Below are 21,502 nucleotides of genomic sequence, written 5' to 3'. Positions count from 1 at the left end.
GGAGTTCGTCTCTATCTGTTTTTACGGGAGGAGGCTGGATAAACGTCCGTTAAGCCACCCCGCGTGGCTTAAGAATGAGAAGATCGGATTCTAAGAGGACTCGCGTTTTTTCCTCGTTGGCCCCGTTCGCGCGCGCAGGCACGTTCTCCCGTCTCTAAGCGGTCCGGTTCCGCGCGCTGCGATACCCTTTTTTTTTGCTCTTTTTTTTCTCAGGGGACGCGAGTTATAAATTTTATGATTTATTCGTCCCGCTCCCACTCGCGGGGCGAGTGGCCAGAAATATATACGTGGACGGGCAGCAGCACGCGGCACCGGCCATTATATAGCCAACCGTGTATGAATTACGGCTGTGTGCATGCCAGTGACGTGCAGTCATCGGCCCAACGGCCGATGCCGATAGCCCTTTGGCTTGGACCCTATACTTAGCGGATAATCGACGCGATATACTGCGCTTATTAGCGGATATAATAAGCCACATACCGAACCCACAGGGCCTTGGAGATTCGTTCCGGCGTTCCGTTAAGTAGCCTGCCCTTTTTCCCCTCCTTCTCCCCCTTTGCCCTCTCTCCCACGCCTTCATTTCTATCTATCTTTGTTCTTCTTTGGAGCGAAACACGGAACGATTCGAGAAAGCCTTAAAAAAAGCGCGTGCACAGTGACGTCACTTAGTCAATGATGTGGCATCGACATTGTAATGACGAAATGTATGAAATAATAAAAAAAATACGGAAAAAATTTCATTTTTGCAACAAAACCGTGTTTGCTACTGTGCGTTCTCTCTCTCTCTCTCTCTCTCTCTCTCTCTCTCTCTCTCTCTCTCTCTCTCTCTCTGTCTCTCTGTCTCGATATGAAAGCAATCTTATTTATTTAGTTCAAGTCAATTAATATCACAATTAATTCTGCGCTGTCGAATAATCTTGCCGACAATGAATGAATTTGTTCATAGATCGGATTTTCCGTAAAAGCATTTAACTATTAGTTGTTCTATGGAGAGTCTATCTTTAGTTAATATATTTTGCTGTTATGGAGAAGCAATGTTATTATGATGTAAGTTATAATTTTGGCCAATTCAACAAAGTTATTATCGGAAAATACAATTAGCATTCTTAAGATTTTTTTATTGTCCGCATAATAATTAACGTTTGCTACAACAGCGTGAAATACGTGATGTCAGCAAATACTTTTTTTCATATGAATGTATAGGTATGCGCACTTTTCAGAAAATATTAAGATCTAATTTGAATTTATATTGACAGAGTGAATACATATTGTATTTGTTTTGTGATAAATTGTATTCTGTAAAAGGTACCTTTATGCATATTTAAAATACTTGCAAGTATTTTTGGCAAAATAAAAAAATATATTTGAAAGTTAATGACAAAGACAAGTTAAATAGAATGTGTAAAGTACTTATTGGGAACAATAACATTTCTTTTTTTTTTTTATATATCAAATTTCTATTAGATAAAAGTCAATTTCCAAACAATTAATGAATTTATTATCAAAGAAAAAGAAATACATACACGATATATATGTCCATGAAGCTTATTGTAATTATATCTTATTGGCAACCTATTATACTATATAATTATATATTTATTATTTATTGATTAATGGGAGCAAAAAAAAAATTGGAGATGCCGGGGATCGAACCCGGGGCCTTTCACATGCAAAGCGAACGCTCTACCACTGAGCTACATCCCCGAACGGGAATTGGTTATTTTAGTTGAGATTATTCTTTTGCTTTTTTTGGAGTAAGAAAACTTGAAATGATAAAATTGATTCCATATATAAATTTATAAAAATTTAATAAGATTGATTCCTTATACAAAATTCATTGATATTTTAATTTTTTAAATGAGAATATAGTGATAAGATTAATAAGTTAGTAGCAGTATTATTTTGAAAACATTAATATTACTGTTAGTTGCAAAATAATGTTATTACTAGTTTACTAATTTGATTGGTATATTTTAATTTAAAATTAATTAAATATTAATAAATGGAAATTTGGTATTAGAATAAATTAATCAGAGATATTGGGTTAATTTTTATGGTTAGTTTTATTTATTCTTTTGCTAGCTACAAAATAATATTGCTATTAGTTTATTGATTGAATCGATATCTTGATTAAAGAAACTAAAATATCAGTGAATTTTTTATACGAAATTAATTATTTATAGTGGTTTAATTTTTATGAATTTGTGTGCATAGTCAATTTATTTTATATATTTAAATGTATTAATGAAATATTAACATACTAGTATTAGAAGTATTATGTTTTAAAAGCTATATTAGTGCTATTGTTATATATAAAATATAGATAATAGATATCTGTCGGACAAAACTTTCTAATAAACTGGAACAATCCGTCCAAAATTCAAGTAATTATATTTTAATTTTATACGAGAAATTAATCAAAATATTCGTTTAATTTTCATAAATTTACGTCAGTAGTTGATTTATTTTAATATTTTTAATTAAAATTGAGAATATATTGATTAAAAATACTAAAATATGAATAAATTCTGTAGAACGAAGATTTAATAAAAAATATTGACCTAATTTTTATAAATTTGCATGTGCAATTAATTTATTTTAATATTTTCATTCAAAATGCATTGATTAAATGAATAAGCCAGCTAGCAGAGCGGCATTATTTCCAGAGCATTATCCTTTCCAGGAGTAATGCCACCCTATACACTTTTGCAGATCATGCCGATACATTGCTATTGTTTTCTAGAAGACACTTTTACAGCCATGCAAAATCCACTCGTATAACTATAAGCTGCCTCTTCTCGATCAGTAAAAGGCATGCTCGCGCGATTATAGAGAGCGTAAAGGGAGGCCGCGGAGAATCACAGGGACTCCGGAGGGGCATTCGCGGTTGCGCCAGGGCGGACCGGAGCGGAGCTCTCGCATAATGCACCATTGTTGTTTTTTCGATGTCGAGCGGGACGCACGCACCGCGTAGCTCCGGTATCGTTCCCGAAGAATCTTGCAATAATGCGCGTCGCACGGTAATTCCGGTGAAGGGTGAGGAAGGGAGAGAGAGGGGGTATGTGACTCGTGCTGCTTTGCTCTTTGCGCTTTCGTTCGCGGAGCGACCAAGCCGAGTTCCGGTCGTCCTGGCGCGCGCTTGTCCGCGGGGCACGTTCGACGGTGCCCTTTCTTTTTCTCGTCCACTGCTATTCCCGCTACGGAGCAATAACTAGACTACGGTAAACACTGCCCGCGCCATACGCGCCATTTACGTAAATGGCAAGTTACGTATGTGCATGATGTAACGAAAGTATCGGGAATACCGGAAATTGAGAGCTCGCGACAAGTGATGCGAGATCTACCGCGATATATATATTTTTTTTTAAGAAAAGACAGATGCTATCTTTGAAACAGTGCATGTTTTTTTATATGTAGGAAAGAGTAAAAAGTACCTTTATGTACAGAGATACGTTTTTTCGATACCTTAAATTTGTACATCTATATTAGGTTGATTTATATTTAGTTTTTGTTTTAATTAATAAAACTAAATCTTTATATTTAAAAAATACTATAATAAATAATCTGCAATATTTTTTACATCGTTATTTATTTATTATATATTAAATATGGAGTAATTAAATACAGTAAATAATAGTGGTTTTTTTTAGAAAAAGTAATTTAATAATTACAGTGGAACTTATTTATGAATATTAATTTAATATTTTTTTTATGTGAAAATTTTTAAATATAAGGATTTTTATTGTTGCATCTTACGTTTTGAAAAGTTTGCACTTGTTTTAAGAAGATATAGATTTTGCAAATTTTTTTTCGAAAAAGGTATTAAAAGAATTCGTATCATCTTATTTATATCACAGATCGTCAGTCGTTAAGTTTTTTGTTTCACAATATATATTTTTAAATTCTAGTTTGTGCAATTTATCAATGGCGTAATTAACGAGAATCATAAATTAGAGAGGTTTCACAGACTGATGAGAGAGGATCGAGATAATCAAAAAGTCCTTTATGACAGCGAACCGTAGAAGTAATGTTAATTGGGAAAATGATAACTCTGTACCTGCTACTATCTATTACTAATTTAATTATTTTCTTAAACAAGCGTACGATTACTGTATCTTCGTGAATTGTTTCATCCTGTCGTCTAGTTACACGAGCTTGGGCCTTTGACAATTTTCAGAAAATCTGATAATATAACATTCGGCTCGCTTTGGCAAATAATCCCTAATGATGCACACATATATGCTTATCACTGAGCTATATTTGCGTGTATCTGGTATCGGTAAATAAGTTCATTAGAAGGGTAACGTACGTGTATTGTGTCGAGGCGTCGCGTCCCGCGTGTGTACATACGTACGTACACCATGGTCAAACAGCTTACGATTAATTATCTTCTCGGCCCTCGATGCAACTTATAATGACGATCGGTGCGTAACGCCGCGTCGGTGCTCTAGCCACGGGGTGAAAACGCGCGCAGCGGCATATGGTGCGACACGTGCGACCAAACAATCAGGTTTACAAGGGCAAGGGCGCCGGCAAAGCTGGCTTTTCACAAAAGTTCCGCTGAAACATTTTTTTTTTAGAAACGCAACTGAGCTGAATAGAATATTAAACGTAATTTTTTAACGCTGACATTAATCAAGTAAAAAGTTGTTTTATGAGTTAAATTTTGCAAAAGTATCTTTATAGAAACTTAACTGTAATAAAATGTTCGTGAAAAGAATACGATAAGGCATTGGAGAGAGATTGTCATTTTCGTGCATTTTTAATACATACGTTTTTTAGGGTTAATTCGCTAATTGCATACAAGTAATTAATACTTGTTTTTAGGTCGTCTTGCACCTCTGCGCCCATGTTTATACGTATACGGGTACAATTACGCGCTGACCACAATTTTAAGGGTACTCAGCTCTAATGTAAGTCCCACGCTCGCAAAACGACCCTCGACTAAGTCGCTCCTACGCGAAAGAAACTTTCTAACACTCGAACGCGACGCGGCACGTGTACTCGTTGCAATGAGTAGCTTCTAATTGATCGCTGACCGATCCAATTACGCCAAACTTTGAACCGGAAGTAATTTCGATCGCGAGGAATCGAGAAAAAAATTTGGAGCTGAAATTGGACGGGTTTTGTTACGCAAATTTTTCTTTTTTTTTTAATATACAGATCCGGCTATTCTTTAATGAAACGAGGCAAAAAAATGAACAGTTTCTTCAAAACTTTCTTCGGCTTACGTTTAAATATTTTAAGTAGCTGAAAATTATGTATCCCTTATCTCTTAATTACAAATTACTCGCTGAAGACATGGCCATCCGCATTGCTCGCAACAAAAGTCATCCAATGCTTTATTCTCGCTGGATGTTCTCCAGTCACGAGATGCATCTTGCTCAATGATCTACATTGCAGAAACTGACGCTACGGCGATTGTCCGTGTGATCGTTGATCCGGAAAAAAAGGGCGGTCGACGGGAAAACGACGGCTTCTCGCCGAACGTATTGGCAGGAGCGTTTCTTCGCCGGTCGTTTAACTCGTTCCGCGCGATAAATTGGACACCACTTGACGTAAGGAGAGACGGCATCCCTATAAGCGTACATGAGAAGTAATTAACCATTAGTGCGAGCGACCGATCGGCGCCTGTGGATCTTCTGCGATGCAGAAGCCGCCATAGGCCTTGGCGATGTGTGTTGCTACCCCCCCGTTTATTGATAATATCATTCATTACAGTCTGTAAATTATAACGTACGTCCTTCATTACATTCAATGGGCTTTTGTAGACGGTCCATCTACTTGAATTTGCTTTTATCGAACGCTTCTTCTAGCGTCCATTATCGATGCGATACCATATCTTATTGTCGAACATGTTGATTATACAGGACGGACCGTCATTGTTTTGTAGCGTTTTGTTTCCAAACTTCTCTGTCTCTCTTTTTCTTTCTAGAGAACGCACTTCTTATCAGACATCAAAGAAGATAATAACATAATAACGGCTAAAGTATATTTTTATTCTGATCGAATTAGTTCCGTAGACAATCTTCTCTTTAATCGATATTTCTTTTGTATCTATATAAGAGAGAGGTTTGAAAATCTCGAACATTGAAACGAAAAATAGTCAAGGCATTTTTTATCGTGTAGATAAGTACGGAAAGTAATTAGCCGGTTACATCTTAATTATCGGTATTCGCAGCAGAGCGTTTTTCATACGCGCGGGATGCACCTGGTGACTTCCGGAGTCGCGAGCTGAGGAAAAAAGAGAACGAGAAGAGCGACCCTGCTTCCGTTTCGTCCTTCATGCATGCGCTGCGAATAACAATGGAGCCGCAGTGTAAACGCAGAGTATTTATTCGTATCCCTTTCGAGCGAGCTGCCCTGACAGCGATTATTCTTAATATCCCGTAATTATCCGTTTGTTGCACAATGTGGCTTGAAGTAACATCATCACGTCGTAAACATACGTTACGTTATAGTGAAAGTGGTACACATTCCTCTCCATGGATACAGAAGCTGGTCCAGAATTGTCTCGTTTTTCATACCCCGTGTTCGCAATTTACAAGGTTTAGTAGCTTGAAAATTTCTATTAATAATTTGAAACTTTGTAGAAATGAAATACAAGTGAACCTAATCACACACCTAATCACACTGTCACTTTTTGTGTGAGTGAATATTAAAAGTAAAAAAATGTGTTATTAGATATTAATTAATATTATCATAACAAATTATAGTTTTCAATTTATACACACAATTGCGAAAATTTTATTTTGCATTATCAAATAACAAAAATTTTCTGCATTAGAAGAATGATGGGGGAAATATATAAAACACTTAAATCATTATTATATTATTGTAGATAATTTAAAAATCTGTAAAATTTTGTATTAAATATTCTAAAAATATTTTTCAGTTTTTGAGATTTGATAGAAGTATATAAAATTATAAATTTTTTTTAAAGAGATGTTTTCACTGTTAGAACCATTTATCAATTGAAACAGAAAAATACACGATTAGTTTTATATACATATATACTTTATTTCTGTAAAATTTTAGAATTTTTGAAATTTTAGGAGTTGCTGAATTTTTATTGTTAAATCTAAAACCACTCTTTAATCGTAAAATTTTATTCCAAGTTCTTTTAAACCACTAGAATTGTAATTACAGTTTCTTTTTATTATCCCATAATTAGTATTAAAACTTAAAGATTTGTAATAGACATCGATTTCTCAAGTTTTTGTTAAGAATAAACCTTTGGAATAATCGATAAATTAAGAAAGAAAAACGCAAAGAAACTTAAGAAAGTAGATATTTCATCAGGTAAACATTGGTTTATGACGACTGTCAATCGCACGATCACGATATGACTTATATAAAATACATACGATATCTTCCTGTGCAGAAAAGAAGATTTGTAAGAAGAGGGAAAGGAGGAAACATTCATTCGCTGCTTAAAAAATATACCTGGAAAGTTGGAGAGATCGTATGTAATGATCTTAATGATAGCTCATTGAATAACTCATTGAATCGCAGGAAGCACAGGTGGAAAAGGAGGGACTTCGTCCTTCGGACATTTCTTATTTATGTTGAATAAAACACGAGGATTGCAGGTCGTCTCGTTCTACATCGATTTTGCAAAAGCAATAAGATACGCGTGTATCACATATCTCGTGATTTGTCGAAGCTCGCGTAAGGAATTTGTATATTTTGCGTTATACATATACTCTGGGAAAAAAAGATACGATTATAACCTACTTTGGGGCTCACGATTAAGTAAGAAAATTATTTGGATTGCTTGTAACCCTAATTTTACGTTTATTTTTTCAAATTAATTCTGTATAACTAAAAATTGTAATCAACTATTTTATTTATTTTAAAGATTTTTTAGTCATACTAGTCAAATCTTTCAATTAGTTCCGTCGATATTTAGTTACGCAAGGATAATTTTTACTTAAGTAAGGTATAAAGTAACTATAATATTAAATTGGTTAACTATAAAAAAAAACGGTCAAAATTTTTCGTAGAGCATATATGTTTATAAGTAAGTGATGAATATATTGTTGTGTTAAAATAATTATGGTCAGGAATTTTTTTTCAATTTTATAGTTATTACTGCTATAACACTTTACTACATAGAAAGTTATGAAAGAGGGAAAAATGAAAAGAGTCGAATAAGGTAAAAAAAAAGACTTTCAAAAGCTTCTGATCTGTATTTTTACTTTTTTTATGTGGAGCATAACATGTGGAATATAAATAAATGAAATAACTGCAAAACTGTACGTTTAAGAAGACTTTTACATAAAAGGAAGAATTAAAAATAACCACTGTATCGTTAGCGCGTTGAGGTACGCCTTTGATGTGACCGGTCGAAATATGCGATATGTAAGCAAGCTTACTCGCAGACTTTAAAATTAGTCTACGTGCTTTGTCTACGCTATGCGTGCTTGCCGTTTGCGTATATTTTTGCATTTATCTCACGTCTATTATAAACCGCGTAGAAAACGAGTAAAATTATTTCTCCAATTGTCAGACATTAAATCAGTCGACGAATAGATGTTTTATTTTAAATAGAACGGAGGAAAATTATCATCTGCATTCTTCGTATTAGAAAATTTCAATGCAACGAAATTTTACTAACGTTTTACCACCGAGAAGGGATGAATTACGATTTTTTTAAGTGAAAAGCTGTGAGAACATTCAAAAATTAAAAAGCGATAATTAATTTTTTAATGATTGAAAGATTTTTATAAAAGATTTAATCGTTTTTATATTTTTCAAAGTAACTAGTCATTGTAGCTCCGTCTCGTAAAATCTATCAAACCCTCGGTATTCTTCGCGATGAATTTCTATCGATCCGTTTGGATTCCTGTCTACTGTTAGAGAAAAGTTGCGATCGGCCGAGGACATCCTTCACTGAAGGCAAGGAAACACGTTTCAATGGGAATTGCCCGCAGTTACATCGAACGTTCGCGAGAGCGCAACCAACGATCGTGAATAATGTATGGCCGCGTTCGCGTATTGTCCTCCGCTTATTAAAATTTTCATCGCGTCGCCCGACGATGACGAAAAGTACGCGAGTATCGCGCGCGGATAAAAAGCACGCGCGCCGCGCGCCGTCGCATTTTCTGGGTGCGTCATCGTGGACGCAAGAACGCGCGCGGCTGAATCAGCACGGAATTAATCGGATCGCTGCGATTGGTTCCTGATGCGACGGCCGATCGGGATTAATCTAACGGGAATGTCGGGTATTGCTGGCGCAACTGAATAATTCCGATACCGCGTACGCGCGGCGACGTGCTAATTGTATTTATTAGTGAATGGGCTCTTTGTGCCGCGTCGACCTCGCGAATGCATCCTTCGTAACCGAGTGCTCATCAAAACGTGAAACGTGGAACGTTTAATGAGAACGATTATTGAGAGAGAAATTTTAATGAAAGTAGTCGTACGCGAAAGTAAAAGATAATATTCCTATTTAAATTTGTGGTACTGAATCATCTAATATAATCGAATAAATCGTTTCTTATTTCGTTGAGTGTATGTACAAAAAAAAAATATGTATTAAATTAGATATATACAAAATTTTAGTAAATTATAAATTTGTAAAGTGTTATTAATTAAAGTACATATTATTATTAAAGTATTATTAAATTTTAATAAATTTAATTACTGCATATACTTGTTATGTGAAAAAATGTAATTTTTTACTTTTAGTTTGTATTTACTCGATTTGAAAGAATTGGTCCCTTTTTAATTAAACTATGAAAAGTTAATTTAATAAAAATTCTTAGAATATTTAATACATGATGTAAATACATAATATATAATGATAAAATATTTTTTATTATCGAGCACAACTTTAAATTTTTCATTATTTTTTTTACAAAGCTCTCTTTAGATATTCTATAATGTACATTTGATTTTAGAGTACTTACAAATTTGTTGCATTGTGTTTTATATGTTTTTGTATTTTGGTATTTATGTATGTATGAATATTAATATATATTTCATGTAAATGAATATATTCTGAGTCTTCGATTATTTTTCGTATTACTCGGAACATATGAAATTATGAATAGATTTTCATTTTTAATTCCGACACGAATTATAAATCATCCAAAGTGAGCTACAGTAATTTAGTTCCTACGAGAGACTGTAATTGAATTTTAAAATATTACATTATAATTTCATTATTTATCTATTTTATTTAGTTATAATTACAAAAATTTTGCCTCTCGGAAAGATTTTTAGAAAATCTCATTAAAAATACTTATTTCGAAAGTTATTTACTGGAGATGTGGAAATGCGATGGAAGGAATAATTGCTCGGATATCTTCGATCGGAACAATATCTACGTGTGAGATTGCGGAAATCTAAGCGTATCACTGTAAGCATCACGAACGAATTAAGAAGAAACGAACGGTCCCACAGGCACGATCTCAGTGACGTCATGAGTCTGGCAGGGATCAATCGGAGAGTCAAGTCGTGATAATTGCGACAATCGCGAGGACGCTTCCCAACGAGACAGTCAATTCGTTTTCCCCCTTGTATAACTTCGTCCCTCTTTCTGTCTTCTCCCTCGCTTTTTTTCGTTGTTTGTAGCGCGTGTCTTGTGGACATTATTACACTCACAATCCAAATAAGGAATGCGTAGAAGACTCAATAAATATCCACGTGTGTTTTAAGGAAAAACATTAAATTGTAAGATCAAACAAAAGCGAATATTATTTTTGTAATAAAAAATATATAATTTTATATTAACTCACAGGAGCTCGCTGAAATGATTTTATCCTTACTAAGGGATTATTGTGCGACTGACTCCACATAGTTTAACTGAAAACGAATATTTCGAATATTATTGATATTATTGCAAAATTTAATATTTTATAAAAATGAGAATTTTTGTAATTGCGTATTTTTCTTTAGGTTTCCGATGGAGAACCAGGGTTACGAGGAGGACCAGTCGCGCATAGCAAAAGAGAAGTCCACACTCGAATCTCGCCGCCGCAATCAGCAGCCTCACGTGGACACGATCGATGTGATCTGTGATTCTGTTGCCGCGAGGACCCATTCCGATGGTCATGTGTACGAGGATATTGCAACCGACGCGGAAACCGACGCTTGTGAGCTTTCCGACCGGACGATTTCTTGTCCCGACGAGACTGAGAATCACCGACCGATCGATCTCACCAGACAGGCTTGGATCGACGAGCCGCCGTCTCCCGCGATCGACAGGCAGGACTTCCAACAGGGATTGTCGTTAGCCTCCTCAACTAGGATCAGCACGAATGACGACAGCGCGACCTCGTCGGAGCCGGTGTCCAGTGAAGATGACCCTAAGAAAACCCTTGGGAAATCTTGCGATCTACCGGTACCTTCCCTCCCCGGGATCGTTTCAGCAAACTTGTCCTCGTCACCTCGGGCAAATGAAGACTCGTCACGAAACGCGGGGAGTGTTCCGGTAACGCAGTCCGATCGTCGACCGAATCGCAGACGCCGGAAGAAGGACTGTAAACATTGCAGGAGCAAATTAGCCGATGTAGGCTCCTGCGAGAAACTGAATGAGCTGATCGGTAGCAAGGATACGATCCTGTGGGAGAACGGCAACAATCACCGAAACGGAGATTCGAACGCGTCCACTCTCTTATTCCGGGAGTCGCATCTGAGGCCGCACAACATAAAGATTTATCCGTTCGTGAGTAGAACGAGTCTTCGGGATATTGGCGCTATGAGAAGTTCCTCGGTCGCATTTCCTGCGTCTGAGTATGGAGTGCATACAACGCAGAATACGGCTAGGTTCCTGTTGAACATGGAGAATGATAAGATGTTGGGCCAGGTGGTGGATGGTGCTCAGGACAAGATATTGGGAGTGTCGAAGAATGGGACTGATATGAGAATTAACTCAATATACTCGCAGGACCGCTGGACGTATGACAAGGAGTCGCAGATATTTTATACTGACGTCAAAAATCAGAATCCTTTTCAGGTGAGTTTGTACTGTGTGCGAGCATTGAAGTGTTTCTTTTTCCTTTGTAAGTAAAAGCAATCGTACATCAAACATTTTATCTATTAATTAATTTTATAAATTAATTTAAATAATAATCTCCCTTATATAGAATTTAATCTTCTTTAAAGTGTTTGATAATCTTAAATTTTAGCAAAATATTGTATTTTTATTTAAATTGTTGAAGATAGTCGCGTGTATAGTTCCGAGCGTTTTCACGGTCGACACGACTGGAGGCACAGGCCTCCGATTAATTATGTTTGCATCTTGTCTGGAGAGCAGGCGTGAAGTGATTCGTTTGAAATGCTTCGATATTCTCGTTTTGATTCGTGATTTATTTGATATCTCTTAATTTTGGTAGTAGGTACTCCGTATTGACAAGTGCCCGAGAGGATAGTACAGACCGAAGTAACCATCCGTCGCCTTAGAAGGCTCATAGCCGGGCGATTATACAGTATTATACATATAATTGATATGGATGATAACAGTAGGATTTTACATTCCAAATTAGTTAATCAATAAATTCACAGAGAAATAGAAACTCTAAAAGTCTATTATATTTTTTTATGTTAATTATTTGACATAGAAAGTAAAATTCTTTTCAAGTCAATTAATAAATAAATTTATAGAGTAAAACAAGGAGACCGAAAGACTAAAAAACATTTATGATATTTTTTCTAATTTAAAATTACTTAAAAAGTTAGTGTAAGTTAGTGTTAAGTGTATTTAAATAATGACACGAAAATACATATAGATTTATTGAGGTGGGAAAGAGAGTTGGAATGAGCCGGCTGTGTTGAACTAGTTTCGATTTAACGATTACGTGGTGGACAGTTTAATTGAGCATGTGGTCACTATGCGGCGTTTATACACAATTTTTTGTATATAATTTTTATCTACTAGCCAATATTAAGAGATTGAAACGTGCTTAAAGCATGCATATTGCCTATTGGGAAGTTTTTCGAACACAATACAACATAACACAATACAAAACACACATGACGCAGAGGATACTATGATCAGAAAGACGGGTTCCTCCAGGGTAAGGCTCTTTCATTGCACTACGGTTGAGCTAATCCTTGCGGAATACTCCTAAAGTGGATATCCAGGCGTTATAATTTTTGGTAGTCGGGACTGCGTTTGCGCTGTCCCGGAGAAATTCAATAAACTAAATACTTTCTTATACTCGATCTACAATAAAGGTTTGAGTAACAAATTGACTAACTACAGTCGATTTTTAAAAGAATATTCAAATAATTAGTCAGTTTCATACGGCTCAATAAATTAGTTTTTTACGGCTTAAATTTTTATTGTGTATTAGTACCAGGACTTGCTTACAATTAGATTTAGTGTCTTGAACACTGAGGGTGACAATTTTATGTGATCCTTGTATGAATCAAAAGTTACAGACGTATTATTCCATGTGAAAGTAGTTTAAACAGCTGAATCAAAATAAAACTATCTCTTGTAAGTGACTTTTTAATACGTAGAAATGTAATATCAAGAAACTGAACATTTTAATACATGTTAATATGTTTTTTAAATAATTGAAAAAATTGATTAATTTTAGAATGAAATGAATTGTATGATTTTGTTTTAATAATGTAGAAGAGGTTAATTATACATTTTTTTTAAGAGAATCTTGGAAATATTATACTATATAATACGATACGTGCATATAAAGAATTTATATATAGAAATGTATATATAGAAAATTTTTTTAAACTTATTATACAAAATTTCCTTGTTTAACAGCGGGTTGATTGTCGATTATGCGTACACCCTTTCATTATTGTTGCATTTGGTCTTGTTCACCCACTGTGCGAAGATTAACATTGCTTGAAGATATATGAACATGCAAATGTGAAGCACAAGTACTGTCAACGTTGTTACGTCATCACTCTACACGTGCACGCCGCGCGTGCCAGAGTATACGCATGAGCAGGCGTAAAAGAGAGAAAGAGAAGTTTTGCTTTTAAAGCTTCGTGACAGGAACGGTCGATCGGTATCTTTGACATTCCGCGGCGGAGTGTACATTGTGACCGCTCTTACGTCTCTTCATCGTGCACCGTTAAATGTGATCGTTTTTTATTAGTAGGCGATTGAGAAACGAGAACAGCCTTAAATGCAGGTAATGTTTAATGCTGAACAAGCTTGTAACGAATAATTATGGTATTAAATAAATAAACTAGATCTTGACTTTCTTGTTACTTTGCAAATAATTATGTTTTATAATAAAATATAATACATGATTTTTAAATATATGTATATAATAAATAATATATATTTTATGATAGAAACAAATATCAACAAAGACATTGTAAAAAAAATTATACAGATTTATTCTCTCTTTTCTATATATATATATATATATATATATATATATATATATATATATAATGTAATTTAAAATTATATCTAGATTATATAAGTAATATTAAATTTGTTGATAGTTGACTCATCGAATAAATCGTATCATTGTTAAATATTTTTTAAATTTATAAATAAAAATATCTGTAATAAGATCACGGATATTTACGGTACAATATTTATATTGAAAAGTTTGTTTTTGGCGATTGCCTTCTTTGAATCGGTTAGTTATCAATATTTGTTATTGACCAGTTTCATGAATCACTGTATGTTTCTTTAATCTTTTCTATAAATGTCAGTTACATATATCAGTGTGTTATATATGTACAATAATAATATATATTCTTTGATTTTTCTGTATATATTATGCAACTTTTATTGCGCTAAGGTAAAATATCTCAATATAATTTTTTGTTGTTGTAAGCAATTATACAAAATATTTTTCGTATGGAGTAACGATTTCATGGATCGAGTCTCAATTACTGGTCAAGTTTGTAAATTTAAATATTTTACAAATGTACATTATACATTACATTTTCTAACATTCTTAATTTTTTGTAATTATCAAAACATAAAATTAATTTTTTTAATTATTGCTAATATTGAGGGGAAAAAAGTGAAAAAGTGTCATTAACAATCTTTCTAATAAGCTTTCTAAAGATCTTTACAATAATTTCTTGCATTTATAATACTTTTAGTAGCTTATATTTAATATAATAAACATATAGTAACATACACAGAAAAATGTACATTAAAGTATATCAACGTACTTTAATTATGATTTGCGGGATGAATGCGGGATGTTTATACATAGACACATTTTTATTATACATTTTTAGATATTTTTACATATTTTTACATATTTTTCCCAATCAACTTTTGAATATGTAATAATTTTTCTTTAAAATTATAATATTTTTACTGCTTGCATGGATAATTTAAAAAAATGTTTGTTTATTAAATTTATACGAATTAATGCTATTTTAATCTCAACTGATTCATAATTAGAATCGTTATCTTATTTTGTTATTTATTTAAAGAATATATTATTGGAGTTTGACATTGTATTTCAGTAGCTACTTGTCAGACTTCTTTAAGCGTATTATCGCGTTTAAAGAAGACCACGAAAGAAAAACACTTTTTATCCAGAAGAACAAATATAATATCGAGAGAAAGAGAGAGAGAGAGAGAGAGATAGATTACTCAAAGGTGACTAAATATAAAGTCGCAGGTGTGACTTCATTTCTGGCATCTTTTAGCTTGTGTTATGTTTTCTATAGATAATTCGAGACTACCGTCTGGACACTTTAACGATAGCTGAGAAATCATGGCCGAGCAGAGCACATTAGACTTTGAGATATCATCGCCGTCGTAAATAAAACGTGAATTAGAGCTTCCGCGCTATATATGTATAGAATCTCGATAAAATTACAAAAGTATATAATGTTTTTAATATATTTTCTGTTCATTCCGTATATGTATATCATGTTATCATGCCGTACTTCTCGTCCGATTATCTTTACTTAGACGAGCAATAAGCTGCATCGTTTTGACATTACATAATCCATAACGGATGTGAACACTTTTACAAAAAAATTTGTTAAATAATAACGATTGCAGTGTAAACTGCATTTGCGTTACTCCATGAAAATGTAAGGAAACTATTGTGGCGTATTTGGATAGGCTAATGGATTTCCAGGAATATTCACCGGATATCCGCGTGCGATATACTTTGACTGAAAGTTCTCGTCTTGAGGATCAAATATAAATCTCGCGAGCGGGTGATTAGAGTGGGCGGTAAATAAAGTAGCAAGAGTACACGTAAGCGTAAGCGGCAAGAGGTTGCACCGAGCCGCGCGTTTTGGTACCGCGAGATCATGTATTCACGGCTCGGCCGCGGTGGCTCGTCCGCGACTTCCCGGCTCTCTCGCGCGCGCGAGAGTCGTCACGACAGAGCTGACAGCCTCCGGGAGACGAAGAAAACGGTCGCCGTCTGGCCGACCGACGTAAAGAAACAAAACGGAGCGGAAGTGGAAGATGTCTATCTATAGCCCGGCGTGATCGCGACGGCCGACGCTCGTCGTCGTCAACGGAGCGACGTGTCAGCAAAAATTACGAAAGCGCATTACAATAGGTCAGCGTTTCTCACATTGTTTATAGCGGGTAGTCGCGCCCTTATCGCTTTCGAGCCATTGCGCTTTTCGATGCGTCATGCAGCTCCTCCGGTGCAGAAATGCAGAAAATACAAACGAAGGTCGCACGCAGCAGGGATATAATTCCTCTGACGTAATCTACTCATCTACATTTTATTATGCGAAAGCTTTGTGCCTCTCTTCGCAATTTAAGTAGCTTGGATACATAATTAAAACGCCAATTACTGCGATTACTGATGAAACTGGAAATAGACCTGTTTTAGCATCGATTACTCGCGTTTTTACAACAGCTTGAAAACGTTATCCTCTTAATTTCAAGAAATATATTCAAATACTGTGAGAGTCAGATTTTATGACATTCTCTGTACTTTCCGATCAATTCTTTTTTTTCTCCATTTGATGAATTGTTTTTTTCATTTTTTCTTTACTTATGAAACTCGAAGAAGCAGATTTAATTAACAATCACGCGCATTTTTGCAACAGATTGAAAACGTCATTTTTTACATTCTTTTTAATAAAATATGTTAGCACAATGCAAGATTTATATTTTATAACATTTATATTTTTGGATTAATTTTTTCTCTATATTTATATTTATTTATTTTTATTCTTTTCATTTATAAAACTTGAAGAAATAAATTTGTATATCAAACAAATCATGTATTTTCTTTTAAAACAGATTGAAGACATCATCTTCTAAAATACATTAGAAATGCAAGATTTATATTTTACAACGTCGTTTATATTTTTTGGATTGATCCTATTTCTCGTCGACAAATTTCTTTTACCTTCATTTTTTTTCGCCTTTATTTATGGTCCACGTTTCTAGTATTAGATGTGTTCTGCTGATAAATTCGCAGCCTATTTTAGGATCCGGTTCGTTACGCTTCCGTTTTCTTTTTCGTTTCAGAGGGCCTATTCCCTGCCGACGCGGACACACACTCCGACCTCGCAGAATCGCGTTAATTTACGTCGAAGCGTTAGAAACGAGCCGCCACCGCATCCGGCGCGCTTGGACAAGCACCGTCGCGGTTGGACATTACACCTGGCTCGTCCCCTGAAGGCATCCGGATGCTCGAGCCCGCTCATACCCCTGCTGATCGTCGTACTGATCCTGCTGGGGGTCGCAGGGGTCGCATTGTACATCGTCTTCGGTGAGTAAACCTTTATTTATCTCAGTTTATTTACTTTTAATGCTGTCAATCATGATTTTATTTCTTTGTTTATTAAATGTGAAATCTGAATCTTTTGACCGTTAGCTCACGACGTTGTACTCGTATATTCTTTCGCGAATGTTTTCTGTTTAACGATCTGAATTTCTCTGAATATGAGGAAAGAACACAAAGAGATCTGTAGTCCGTTTTTATATAATTCTCTGAAGCGCATGAATTATATATTTTGCTGACTATAATACGCACTTATTAAATAAAAATTATTTAACTTAAGCATTGAAAAAAGAAATATAACAAGACCTTTAAAATAACTTTTTTTCAAAATGGTTATTTTTTACTCATTGCTTTGCTGTTAATTTATTTGAAATTCTTTCAAGAGAAATAAAAGATATGTTGGAATTGCCGTCATGCTTTATTGCTACGAAGCAATGACAGTAGCTCGATAAAGGTTTGATGAAACGTTAGAAATAGTTCACTAGATAGATACGTTTGTCAGGATGAAATATTATTGAGTCCGAGGTTAAATGCGTGATCAGAACGTTTATTGATTTATCATAGAGATTTAATTCATCTTTGCTTTCATGCTGACTGCCCATTGGCTTACTTTCGTATCAAGTGAAGTGTATGCAAGATACTTACTTCTCAAAGACCCTTTTGATTTTCATGTAGCAAAAATTTATTAAAATTCTCTTAAAATCTTTAAAAAAATTGTAATTTACTTCGTGATATTATAAAACAATTTCTCATTCTATTGTTACTTAGTTCTTTCTCTTTAATATAAAATAATATTATAAATGTATATCACACATGTACAATCCTTGCAAAGTAAATTGAAAATGGAAATATGTTTGTTACATTTTTAATAAATCATGTGCAAAAGATATATCTTTTTTTAAGAACATATTTTTATAATTTATTTGCTTTTTTGTTATGAAAAGTTTATTATTTTTAAAAATTATGATAAAAATCTTGATTTTTTTGTATAAGTACTTTAAGTTGTTTTGTAGATGAATAAAATTTATTTACCAAACAACTAATATCTACATCTCTGAATTTACATAAATCATATAAAGTGCTTATGTAAAAGATTCAAACTTTTGTTATTATTTTTAAATTACATTTCTATTACAATTTTAGCATATTTCTATTTTTAATTGAAATATAATTTCTGATTCAGCTACAAAATTGTTGCTCTTTTCTTTGTATTACTTTTAAGTGCAATGTGTAATTTTTTCATTACTTTGAAAATATGCGTAATACAGTCCTGACAATTAACATAAAACTTCTTGGCAGTTTACGACAATGTAGAGCTTAATGACAAATTTGCAAGTCCCCATTCATTCAAACTTTGCTTTGTGCGAGGATGCTTGCGTGTCTGGACACTGTATATTATTGTCGGGGAATAAACGATACACTTGCCACACCGTCGGCGCCGTCGCCTTATCGTTCGGACAATTAAAAGTATCTGCATCCCGCCAGCTGACGGCCGAGGTTTAATTCGACGCAAAGCGTGGCAATTGCTCCAACGAGATGAATTTAACCGCGGGGTCAACAGAACGTTTCCTTCGACCATGTTGATGCGCGGCCGCGAGCAGTATGTGCGATGAAAAGTGGCAAGAGCCAACGACCGTGTGTCTCGTGGACGTTCGGCATGCCTGGAATCCCGAGGCTCGAGAGAAAGTTCCTCGGACACAAGTTCCTTCAACCCTTAACGGGGCAAGAAGCTTCCATTCTCTCTTTTCATTTTTCCAAGAGTTGCAAGAAAATCGAGAAGACTCTATCTCATATTTGCGAATTTCTTTCTTGTTTCTTTCTTTCGTCTAATTAATAAGTTGACAGCTTTAGATCGGACAAAAATTAAAAGGTTAAGAAGAACGAAAGATAAGAAACATGATTTTTTTTCTTCGAAATAATTTTCTTGTGTGCCAAAAATCTATAAACGCTTTTTCAACACGAATTCAGTTATACGCTCGGTTATAAGCCGATTATAAGATATTTTGAGGGCTCTTTCCATGTTTAGTGCGTCTTGAAAATAATGCTGATAACTGAAAAAGAATGTAGCCCATTTCCTGATTTATATTAACTTCGTTTTCGATCACGTTTAGTCCACACTTCCGTCGTCCGCGGGAAGTCCTTTTTTTACAATCTTTTTCCAGCCACATTACACTTCCTGTCTTCTTTCTTTTAGAACCCGAGAAGCTCCAGATCATTCAGCAGTATCTGAAGTCGTCGACGAGCAGGTTGACAGAGCAGAACGATACTTCCGGTGAGCCGATCACGCCCGCGTTTCCGTACGACGAGTCAAATCTGACGACCGCGATGGCCAACGTGTCGTCGACGACGTTAACGTCGATGGCAGCAGAAATGTTCGCCGAGGATGTGTTCGTAGGCGCCCCTCTAAACTATTCCGGCGATCCGTCATTTCCGGGAAGTACTTCGCCGTCGAACGAAGGCGCGAAAACGGAAGCTGCGAGTCAGAGCGTTATTAATGCGACGAGGTATTGCGACGATTGCCTCGAGGGTGAGGTGTGCGTCGCCCTTGTCTACGAAGAGGTGCCGATATGCAGGAGCCCCCGCGACCCCGACGATCCCACCGGATGCGCTGGTTTCTGCGCCGTCAGCAAGCAGAAGTGCCACCGTCTCGACGTGGACGCTTTCAGGTTTGTCACCGTTATTTTTGATTGATAGTATCTAGGTTTATTTATCCTGGTTATCGATGGAAAAACATTAGTCGGCCAATCTTTCTGGCTACGTTGATAGTAACGCTTATGATCAAAATTGTAATTACACACATATACAGTTCTTTTATATTATTAACAATTTAATATTACAATAGAGGAAAAGGTGGCCCTTATTAAAAGAATAAGTTATATTTACTTTATTCGTTTACTTCATTCAATTTAACTTATGATCAATTTGTTATCTATTTCAGTGAATTTTTTTATCATTAAAGGTGTGTGGAGATTGAACACTACTGCCTGGATGACGAATGGACTTGCTCCAATATGTTGTGCATCCCTTTGGAGAAGCACTGCGACGGACATATGAATTGTTATGATCATTCAGATGAGTACGATTGCGGTAAGTACAAATAAGATTTAAAAAATGCAAGTAAAAATGAAATACATCGAAACAATTCATGTATTCATTTCTTTTTGAGGGGTATAAAATTTGTAAGGATTTTATTATATGAGGCTATTATAAATGAATTTTGAAATTATTTTACCCATTGACTTTACTTAGCTCTTTTACAAACAGTAAAGTCTTGAAACAAATCATTCAGAATTTTTTTTTATGGAGATGATAGATTTTGCAATGAAAAGCTTCGTCAAAAAGTGTTTTGATAATTAGTGACAATTAAATAGTAAAACCATGTAATTGATAATTACGAAGAAGAACAGCGTTAACATGCTTAAAGTATTACATAATTACATATAACATATATTGTACAATTAGTTACTGATTAATGTTAAAATGTGAATATCATTTGCTCGCGATCTCGAATTATCGTAAGCCGATCGCGTTTCCAATCGCCAATCTACATATGAGTTGTCTCTTATTAAAATATATCGCATTGCCCTAGTTCGTAGTGACCTATAACTTTCTGTTATCGGCTTCTCTTCTTTGCCATTATTTGCGAGGCTTCGGTAGTTTTTTCTTTTGTATCGTTTCAATCATATTTTTCGCGTTAAAGCGGAAAAGCACAATCCAGAATAAAAATCGTTCGATATCGATTTCGTATTATACAATATCGACGAGTTTAATAAAAAGCATTGCAAATTACGTGTGCCATATGGCCGAACTTGAGATATATTTTATCAGGC

The 21,502-nt window shown here is 34.9% G+C and overlaps 1 protein-coding gene and 2 non-coding genes across 4 annotated transcripts in view; 2 read left to right on the top strand and 1 right to left on the bottom strand.

The window, feature by feature from the left end:
- Nucleotides 1–21,502, top strand: part of LOC105839521 — a 35,592-nt gene that overhangs the window by 10,667 nt on the left and 3,423 nt on the right. For both annotated transcript variants that reach the window (XM_012685904.3, XM_012685902.3), the window contains exons 2-5: nt 10,906–11,965; nt 17,417–17,660; nt 19,867–20,338; nt 20,632–20,759. In XM_012685904.3, the coding sequence (XP_012541358.1) occupies nt 10,913–11,965; nt 17,417–17,660; nt 19,867–20,338; nt 20,632–20,759 (1,897 nt within the window). In that variant the 5' untranslated portion in view covers nt 10,906–10,912. The remainder of the gene's footprint in view (nt 1–10,905; nt 11,966–17,416; nt 17,661–19,866; nt 20,339–20,631; nt 20,760–21,502) is intronic.
- Trnaa-ugc lies at nt 1,633–1,704 on the bottom strand. Its single transcript has one exon. It is a non-coding gene; the product is annotated as a tRNA-Ala (tRNA).
- Nucleotides 12,974–13,137, top strand: LOC114255644. Its single transcript, XR_003626862.2, has one exon. It is a non-coding gene; the product is annotated as a U1 spliceosomal RNA (small nuclear RNA).

This window comes from Monomorium pharaonis, chromosome 3, assembly GCF_013373865.1.
Source record: "Monomorium pharaonis isolate MP-MQ-018 chromosome 3, ASM1337386v2, whole genome shotgun sequence".
NCBI lineage: Eukaryota > Metazoa > Arthropoda > Insecta > Hymenoptera > Formicidae > Monomorium > Monomorium pharaonis.
This window is presented reverse-complemented; position numbering and strand designations above follow the sequence as displayed.